A 9,950-nucleotide genomic window follows, 5' to 3' on the forward strand; every position below is an offset into this window, starting at 1 on the left:
TTTTTGCTGATGGTGTGTTGTGGCAACGTTCAAGCAGGTCTTAGGTTTCGTCTTCTGTTCATACTTCCTTGTTTGTTTTGCTGCATGTGGGGGATCTATTATGTTTTGAGCCTCAAGGAGGCGTGAAGGGAAGGGTTATAGGATTAATGTCTTGCACATGAGATGGCTAATACGATCCGGCTGCAAGGTGCCTGCGGTTGAACTACGATACGCCACAGCTCGGTTTAACAATAAAAGACTTGCAACATAGTGAGAAAGAGTGAATGTGGCGCACCCTATGTGATTGGGCAGCGAATTTTTAGGTAGATCGGAAGCGAGCCACGCGCGATGGTGAGCCCAACCATTGTTTCGCGCCTCAGTCAACTTTAGACCATTTCTTTCTTCCACATCACTCGACTATAAAACCCTGCCCTACTGTCAGGACCCTTGGATACACCAGCCTAGACTACGCACAAACGCCGTCTCTGTATAAACGATTGCAACCATGGCACCAGGAAAGTGGGGTACGTCATGTTCGATGCCACTGCGCGCGCTTCAAGATGGAATCGTGAAGGCTTGGGACTAACGTATGTTGCAGACGACGAAGAAGAAGGCAGCTCTCCTCCTACCTCGCCACAGGTAGCGCCTATCGCCCGCCGCAGCAAATTTGACGACGAGGAAGAAGATGACGATGTGCGTCAGCCCACTATGCCCCGCGCTTGCACGATTCAAGCCCCGCCATACAAGGCTACATGTGCTAACTATGGACACAACAGGTACTAGATTCATGGGACGCTGCGGAGGACTCAGAAGTCGAGCGCGAGAAGGCAAAGAAGGCCGCCGAGGCAAAGGCAAAGGCAGAAGCAGAAGCAAAGGCAAACCACAAGTCCAAGGCGCAGCGGATCGAGGAGCACAGGCAGGCAGCACTACGCCGGCGGCAGATGGAAGAGGATGGCGAATCTGAAGAGGAAGAGACCGAGGCCGAGCGCCGCGAACGAATGCGCCAGGCAGAGCTTGACGCTTCGCGCGCCCAAGCCGAGGAACTCTTTGGCGACTTGAGCGTCAGCAACAAGACCCGTGCTGGCAAGGCCATCACCGTCACCGACGAGAGCAACCCGGGCAATGCTATCGACCTGTCCTCACTCTCCATCTTCAATCCCAACACAAAAGACCAGTTCACCAAGCTCCGAGAGACACTCACACCTCTGATTGCTGCCAACTCTAAGAAGGGACAGTACTCACTTTTCCTGCAGGAGTTTACCAAGCAGATCGCCAAGGACCTACCGAGTGAGCAGATCAAGAAGATTGCATCTGGCTTGACCACACTAAGCAACGAGAAGATGAAGGAGGAAAAGGCTGCCGAGAAGGGAGGAAAGAAGACAAAGGCGGCAAAGACCAAGACTACGCTCAACGCGAGCAGAGACGTTGGCGTTAGAGCAGACACGAGGGCATATGATGATGACGACTTTGGAGAGTGAGTCATGTCGAATTCCGTAGGAGTTCTAGAGGTACTAACATATGTACAGTGACGATTTCATGTGAGGCACGACGACGCTTTATATTCACACGCCTTCCCCCGTCGCAGTCTCCTCTCGAGTGCGAGACGATCACATTCTACCGAACCATCTAGTAGTCTGGAGTCGCGGATGGCGTTTTTTGGGGAATGAAAAGTCAGCGTGCGTCTATGGCAGTCTGCGCTTAGCCTATCTATCTCACAATCAGATTTTGAGACGAAGCGGCATAGGTTTGACACATAAGCGGTGCACCATAGATAGATACCAGTAGATGTCTGATTCACACAATCGAGCATGATATTACGTTCAAGTTACAACGCAAAATCGAAAGTGGACCGTATTAAGCATGTGAGTTGATGCCGGCCAATGCCGCGTCGCCAACCTCCGACGCATCGCAACGCGGGGCAACATGTGTTGATGGAACGTCATCCCGCAAAAAAATTGAAGCCGCAGGTCGGTCGCGGTAACCAGATTTACTGCACCAATCGTGGTCTTGTTGTTTGCACGCCCTCTGTACTATTGAAATGCACTTTTGAGTATCAAGTTTTTGAGGGTTCCACAGCCTTTGGCGCATCACACGTGTAGCCCGTACCCCTCCTTGAGTCACTAAGTCGAGACGCGCCTCAATCTTGTACACTACAAAACGACACACATACCCACACATCCAAGCCTGCATATCTGCTCTGACGCTGTCCGCGCATTTAGCCACGTCCACGGCAGCGACCTTGTGCCCAATTGCAATTGCCGAAGTGGACCTCGTGCCTAGCCTGTCGCAGAATTCCCCATTCAAAGCCTTGTTGAAGGGTGCACAGCGCGCGTTCGCATTCTACAAGCCCCAGCAATTGCGTGCTTGATTCAGAAGGATGGATCTCGTCAACTCGTACGTTCCGCTTGTCTCCTTTCTCCATTCTTTTCCCTACTTCTGATAAGCCTCTTCTACCACAATGGGTTACACCAATGGCGCAAGTGATATTGAGCGAATCGCGCAAAGAGCGCGCCAGGGCAGCAGGAGTCTTCCGTTCATGACTGACCTATTGGGCAACAGCTTGAACGACCGCCTGCTCTTTGCGGTGCCTAAGAGTACGTCGTCGACACACTACTAGCAGAGGTCATAGATTGACAAACATCGCAGAGGGCCGCCTCCACCAAGCATGTCTTGATCTCCTCCACGGCTCCGACATCCAGTTCCACCGACACTCGCGTCTCGATATCGCACTCGTCAAGAACCACCCGCTCGCTCTTGTGTTTCTGCCCGCCGCTGATATCCCAACTTTCGTAGGAGAGGGTCGCGTAGACTTGGGCATAACAGGGCGAGACCAAGTAGCAGAACATGAGTGCGTCGCACCGCCTACTGCTACCAGCGGTGTAGAGGAGGTCCTAGATCTCGATTTCGGAAAGTGCAGTCTGCAGGTACAAGTTCCTGCAAAGGGTGACCTGGCAAAGCCGGAAGACTTGATCGGCAAGAACGTTGTTACAAGCTTCACCAACTTGGCTGAGCAGTATTTCCGGAAACTAGAGGCCGAACAGGCCGGAAACACAAACGGAGAGGCCAATGGTGATGCCAAACTCAAGACAGTCATCAAGTACGTTGGTGGCAGTGTCGAGGCGGCGTGCGCATTGGGCGTCGCAGACGGTATCGTCGATTTGGTGGAATCGGGTGAGACAATGCGCGCAGCTGGTCTCAAGGCCATCTCCACAGTCGTCTCATCAAGTGCTATCCTCATCAAGTCGAAGCACCCATCAGACCCCAAGCTGGTAGAGCTGATCACGGCTCGGATAAAGGGTGTTATCAGTAAGTAGCATCAGATCTCTCGCGTGGCACAGCGTGGCTAACTTCTTTATAGCTGCACAAAAGTACGTCCTGTGCACCTACAACATCGACCGATCGAAGCTCGATATTGCGCGCAAGATTACTCCCGGACGCCGCGCCCCCACCGTCAACGCGTTGGAAGAGGATGGCTGGGTGGCTGTTCAGGCTATGGTGTTGAGGAAAGATATCGCTATTGCTATGGACAAGTTGACAGAGGTTGGGGCTACCGACTTGATCGTAACCAAGATCGAGAATTCGAGAACAGGAGATTAAGCGATCTCTTTGCTAAGGCTTATGGCTATTAGAACATGGCACGCGTTTATTTCACGATGCTCGGTGTGATAGATAGGAATTAAGATAGATTGAATCCATCAAAGCAAATGATGAGCCTGGTTCTTGGACTCATAAATATGAACAATGGGCTCACAGGCTTTCCAATACCTAGAGATGTCAGCTCACAAGAAGATCATTGATTTTGGCTTCCAGTCTTGTGTGTATGTGACCCAAATTCAGGTTGGTCAAGCTTATTGTATTGTGAACTAGACGGCTGCGCTGTCTGGCGCTAAGGTTGGAGTTTGACCCTTATTCCGACGCTAAGGCCCATATCCACAGAGACGAACATGTCCGGCCGGCGGAAATAGTCCGTCGAATGCTTGAGAGTGGATGTAGACGCCGACCTTCGCGGAACGCTGCGTCTTGATTGTAATGAAGAATATAATATTGATAAATTAACATTTTTCCATCAAGCATTCTTGGTCCAACGGTAGGATAATTGCCTTCCAAGCAATTGGCCCGGGTTCGACTCCCGGAGGATGCATAACATCCTTCTCCACAATTGCGAGATCTTTCTTTTTGTCGCCGGTCGTGATGGAGGACGATGGCACGTGATGACCAATCTTTTTGGACAAGCCAGAACCACACCATCTGGGGCTACTCGCGTCACACATCCGTCTTCCATGTAATTACCAAAGCAAAAGGTAAGAAGCTTTTGTGGGGCCTCGAGAAGGTCACTGCCGCACTCGGGTGTGACTGGAATGCTTACATCTGGGTACAGCCATTACAGTAGGCATCTCTTGTATGTACCCCTCCCGATATTTTGTCTGTGCAGTATAAAGTACAATAGAATGGAGGGAGACAGGTTTCGTCTGTCATTACTTGTCTCAAAATCGGTGGTGAGTCGTTGTCTAGTAAAAGGTCAAGCTGAGACCAAAAGATTGTGGTACCATTATTACCACCATCAACTTTCAATGGAACAAGCAATGAGCTCGGTCGCATCCCAGGTTTGTTGAACCGACAGCCCCGCTGGTGTCCAGTGTACAATTCGAATAGTCCCTCTCAAGCCAATACTACCCCTAGAGCAGGAGTATTATTGTATAACAGAAGATCCTGAACTGTAGCTGTGATGTTGATATTCCGGGTATTGTACTAAACTAGGAAAACCGATTGCGGAGAAACTCGAATAGTAGCCTAAAAGATCAAAAGTACTGTCACTAAACCGACGTATCGTAAAAGTTGTGAAGATTTGATTGTGACAAACTAATTACAATCTCGATATTACTGACCCACGTAGAGAGCGAATACTGTAATCACCACAGGTACAAAACAGAGCGAACAATCGTACAATAACCCATCATAAACTCCATTGCCATGCCACACTCGCTGATTGAAAGGAAGGAAGTCGTAATTTGTCATCGTTCGGTTATGCCAGGTCAATCTACTCGATGCTGATCTTTCGGGGCTGAGGAGCCTGGGCTTTGGGAACGAGGATGCTCAAGATACCGTTCTTGAGGCTAGCCTTGACGCTGTCTTGATCGACACGGGCAGGGAAGGCAAAGGATCGGTGGAACTCTCCGACTGAACGCTCGCTAACCCAATACTTTGCCTTGTTCTCATCATGCTTGGAGACGTCCTTGTGCTCGGACTGCTTGGCAACCTTGTTGTTGGTTTCGCTGGGGTCGTCCTCAACGGTGGGCTGGTGGCCGAGCTTCTTCTGCTGAGAAGGTTCGCCGTTTTCGATGAAACCCTGAGGGCGTTGGCCTTCCTCCCGGACGTGCTCGTGACGACCAGAGATGGTCAGCGTGTTGTTATCGGTCCATTCGATGTTGATGTCCTTTTGCTCGACACCGGGGAGTTCTCCGTGAAGCTCGTAACCCTCTTTTGTTTCCTTCACATCGAATTTGGGAGTGAAGGATCTGATGTTGTTGAATTCCCGGTCGATATTGCGGAAGGCTTGCCTATCATACTCATCGAAGAGACGGAAGATAGGAGCGAATTCCTGGGTGAATCGTGGGAAGAGAGACATCGTCGCTGGTGTAGTGGTAAAGTGTCGAGTAGCTGTAGTCGTAGGCTTGGTGATGCGGTTGAGTTGTTGAGGAGCTCGTCGGATAGTTGAGCGAAGTGATTGCATAGAAGACTTGTTGATCTCTGTTGTTCTGATGATGAACTACAGGAGCTGCCTCGAGGGCTATATATAATCGAGGAACATGGTTCTCGAATCATCGCAGAGTGCGGAGAACATTGGTGTTGCGTAAACCAAGATGTTGCAAGAAGCTTCGGAGATGGCTCGGGGAGTTTCTAGAGCTTTCGAACACGATGTTTGCCGTCATGTCTTCGTATGTGATCAGAAGACATCGTGAGATGAGAAGCTTCCAGTAATTAGAGGAAGTAGCCGTAATGGCATGTGCCCGGAAGATCATGTTTCGAGAGGGGGCAAGCACCAACTAGAAAGTTCAGAGTAATGGCTCAGAGCAGGTCACGTGATGGTGATGCTCGAAGTTTCCAGCGTGGAAGCAACATGTGATGCATGAGTTGTCCAAGGAACATGTCACTACCCCGCGATGGCGGAACGAGCTGCATGGTGCTGGTCTGATGAACTGTATTGATGGGTCGTTGGCTCGCCGCCCAGCAATGCGCCGCTTCGACGTGCAAACTTCGATCTGGCATTCTCCCGCTACCTGTGGATGTCTCGGATACCTGGCTCAGACCATGTTTCCAATTGATTTCTTCCTCTTCTGAGTAAGTACTCGATGGTGCCAAAATCCTTTTTACCGACGTCTCTATGCTTGTGAAACTCAGATCTACGTATCATCATCAGCCGCCACACCAACATGTTGCTCGATTCAGCTTGCCGTACCTTGCAAAATCTCGGAAATGTGACTGCGTCTCCTACAGTTGTATGAGTAGGTTGTTAAGTTGGAGGCATCTCAATAGCATACCGTTGGCTTCTGCTTCACAGCTCTTAAGCATTGTCGGTAGAGCGACAATACGTCCTTCTGAAGTCCTGATAATCGTACCATCTCGCCTAGAATCGAATGTTCCGAGTGGTTGAATGTTCCACGCTGCGTAAAGCTGCGAATGACAGCGATCTTCGAATGCAGTACAAGTGTTGGCGACCCCAGCCTTAGCCGAAGAGTAAACACTTCAAGCCCGAAGTGGCTAGCGCGATAGACTAAGAATCCCTATGATGTTAGCATCGCGTGCGCGAATCGTAGTATACCCAAGCAAACACAACAACGCATCCTAGCTGCCTTCATACCTCGCGAAGTGTCGTGCACGAAGATGGAGTATGTAGCGCCAACCTTCATAACTAAACAACTACATAGATGGCTGCGAATACGTCCTGAACGCACTTTATGCGCATGCGTCACATAAACGAGAACCGCGCGGCAGATAACACGCAATTGCCATGGAACAGTTCGCCTGGATCAAGGAATCATCGCAATAATAATTTCAGTGATATATAGGAAGCCCAAACTATAGATCACCACCAACCTTCTGTACCTGTTACATTCCATGGAAGATAGCCGTCTAGAGGCAATCAGGGCGCGCTGATGCTCTCAAGTGGGTTGAGTTTGACCTTGATATCATGCGGCCATACAAACCATTGTTTGTGAAGATCCCATTCTTTGCTCGGGTCTTCAAGCTCAATCTGCCGGAACGTCAGCTCTCGTGTATCATGTTGAAGGTGGGCAATCCATACCTTGTATCTACCGAACACCGTCGCAACTACTTTGTACACTTCAACCAGAGCTAATGGCCTACCAATACATATCCTATTTCCGCCTCCGAATGACAAGTCCGCATCTTTCATCTTCTTGATTCTGGCCTCGTAAGCGCCAATCTCTTCTTGTTCGCCTTGCAGCCAGCGCTCCGGTCGGAATTCATAGGTTTTTGCGCCGAAGACGCTCTCCTTGTAATGAACGACCCATGGATTCACACCGACAATTGTTCCAGGCGGTAATGTATCTCCATTAGGCAACGCGAGACCATTTGCAGGTACGACGCGCTCGAGAATATGGCCAACAACGGGATGCATACGGAGGCCCTCTTTGATACATGCATCGAGGTAAGGTAGGTGCTCAATTGTGGTATAAGGTGCGGGGTACGAGAGATTTGCAGCAACGAGTTCCTCGACGAGGCGCGCTTTCGAGGCTGGTGACTTGAGGATGTGGTAGAAGATAGCCTTTATCACAATGGCGAGGGTGTCGGCACCACCGAGAATCTGTAGGAGCAGAATCAGTCATGTTCTTATCGTAACATGGCTATGGGACACTCACGTTGATGATCATGTATCCGATGACCTCATTATCAGTAACAAGTTCTGGAAACTCCTTTTTTGCCTCGAGAAAGCCATTGAGGAAGTCTTTCTTCCCATCGCCAAGTTCAGGTTTCTGCATGCGTTCCATAAAGCGCTCCACGGAGAAACCGGCAGCGACAGAGAAGTCATCGAACTTGTATAGCGAGCGTGGCCAACTGGGGTTCTTTCCAAGCCATTTGTCGAGAGAGGGAATTTGACCAACCTAGATGGGGTCAGTAGAAATTCACATATTGTAGAAGCTGTGATGACTTGTCAAGCACATACTACTGAGAAGTAGCGCATCACACGTTCAGCGGTCCCAAGCATATCGCCAACATCCGTACCCTGTTCCATGAAGCCAATACGCTTGCTCCAAGTCATATCGCCCAGAAAATCCCAAGCGAAGAATGAGATCCAGTCAGCGATATCGCATGTCTTGTCCTTGTTAGCACCTTCCACGAAGCGAGCGTCAAGTTGAGTGCATAGTGTACGCAGATCGTCGTCCATAATGCTTTCGATTTGGAGGGCGTTTTGAAGACTGTACAACTTTTGAACAGGCTTGACACCTTTGGAATGGAACTCGTTGCTGCGTGTGCTGAAGATGTTCTGGATGATGTGACCGTCTTGAAGGGCATCGTTAATTGTCTGACGTGATCAGTATGATGCATAGGTATCAGTGACTGCTTGAAACTTACGTAGTAATCGCTCTGTTGTAATGTTAGCGACCATCATACATAACATTGTCACTGTACATGCTCACCTTCAAGTACGTTCCACGGGTGTTGTAAATGGTCTTGATCAGACTAGCATCAGCAACACTAACGGTGTTGGGACCAAGACGAACGATGTCGCCATGTTGTGCATGGAGTCGCCTCTGTGTTTCGATGTGAGTTTGTCCATAGTGATTCAGGAAACGCCAGATATCGGAGAATTTGGCTAAGAAGGGACCAGGTATAGTCTTGAGTGGTGATTGTAGATAAGCCAAAACATATCGAGTAATGAGAAGTATTGCTCCAAGGCCGATTGCCTTCGCAAGTAACCCCATCAATGCCATCGTGTTACCTTGCTATGTGCATGTAATGTGATTCATGAAAAGAAAAGAAGGATATAAGTGGGAGGGGTAACGAACAAGGTAATGTAAGTGACAAACTTGGAAGCTCTAGACCTACCATGCAGGCCGTCCACTTTATGGGGACTGCTGCTAAGTACCCGCATGTTCAAACTTGCATCTGATAGATGGGGAGGTGGAGCTAGAATCCAGGCGCTCCCGTTTGGGGACCGTGGTGCGCTGAAGCCGAACGAGACTTGCCAGGGTACGGCAGGGCGCCGCTTGTGTACCTCTATGGAGCAGACCTCGGGACTGCTTTTGCCCGCCACCCCTTTATCGCAATAACATGCATAACGATTGGTTGTAGCAGCCATGGTGAGTATCGGGGAAGCGGATTTGCGTGCTAGTAGGGGACTGACAGCGGGATGTGCGGAGTATCACTGTACTAACGGAGACTAAAAATGCAGGCTGCTGCCGAGTTGGAGGAGATGAAAGAAAAAAGAAGTTCGTTCAAACTGCAGGTTCGAGCGTATTAAAGCTTTGCAAAGCGTACATCACTACACCATGAAGATCTTGATGGTGCCTGCATGAGCAATATGGACTGGCACGCGTACCATAGTCCTGGAAAACAATCTCGAAGGATCATCTTCCTTCACTCCTTTCCGCACACGATGCCGGTCAGACCGAAATTGATCCGCGGGATGTCAAAACGCTACTAAGGGTCGTTTAACCGAACAGAGCTTAGCTAGTACTCGACCCCAGCGATTGCTAGCGCGGGCAACGGCCCGCCACGGAAAGGCCAAAACGTTTTTGTACCACCTTACCTGCATGTCATGGGATTGTTGAAGAAAGAATCAATTATTGAGATGCGATCTTGAAGCCGCTTGTGTAGCACGAACTGTCCAAGGTTTCGTGATGGGCCAGACTAACGCACAGCACAGGCTGCCTGAGGCGGGATTTTACGAGATAGGCCCTCCACCCACGGGACAAGGGACGACCGGCAGCGGCACACTGTGAATATCG

General features: G+C 49.9%; 4 protein-coding genes across 4 annotated transcripts; 2 read left to right on the top strand and 2 right to left on the bottom strand.

Annotated features, from left to right (window-relative positions):
- Nucleotides 1-484: 484 nt before the first annotated feature.
- On the top strand, nt 485-1,457 carry GT037_007798 (translation initiation factor eif3 subunit; the record flags this gene model as incomplete). Its single annotated transcript, XM_038932845.1, has 3 exons — nt 485-503; nt 578-672; nt 756-1,457. 3 exons carry the CDS (start codon nt 485-487, stop codon nt 1,455-1,457), a joined length of 816 nt encoding a protein of 271 aa, XP_038784346.1.
- A 980-nt stretch (nt 1,458-2,437) lies between these two features.
- On the top strand, nt 2,438-3,576 carry GT037_007799 (atp phosphoribosyltransferase; the record flags this gene model as incomplete). The annotated part of the gene is made up of 3 exons (XM_038932846.1): nt 2,438-2,573; nt 2,626-3,285; nt 3,338-3,576. The coding sequence occupies 3 exons, from the start codon at nt 2,438-2,440 to the stop codon at nt 3,574-3,576; spliced, it is 1,035 nt and encodes a 344-aa protein (XP_038784347.1).
- A 1,441-nt stretch (nt 3,577-5,017) lies between these two features.
- On the bottom strand, nt 5,018-5,605 carry GT037_007800 (uncharacterized protein; the record flags this gene model as incomplete). Its single annotated transcript, XM_038932847.1, has 1 exon — nt 5,018-5,605. One exon carries the CDS (start codon nt 5,603-5,605, stop codon nt 5,018-5,020), a length of 588 nt encoding a protein of 195 aa, XP_038784348.1.
- A 1,515-nt stretch (nt 5,606-7,120) lies between these two features.
- Nucleotides 7,121-8,933, bottom strand: GT037_007801 (cytochrome p450; the record flags this gene model as incomplete). Its single annotated transcript, XM_038932848.1, has 6 exons — nt 7,121-7,231; nt 7,283-7,804; nt 7,860-8,102; nt 8,165-8,524; nt 8,575-8,586; nt 8,640-8,933. 6 exons carry the CDS (start codon nt 8,931-8,933, stop codon nt 7,121-7,123), a joined length of 1,542 nt encoding a protein of 513 aa, XP_038784349.1.
- Nucleotides 8,934-9,950: the final 1,017 nt, after the last annotated feature.

Source organism: Alternaria burnsii (genome assembly GCF_013036055.1).
Source record: "Alternaria burnsii strain CBS107.38 chromosome Unknown 693, whole genome shotgun sequence".
Lineage (NCBI taxonomy): Eukaryota > Fungi > Ascomycota > Dothideomycetes > Pleosporales > Pleosporaceae > Alternaria > Alternaria burnsii.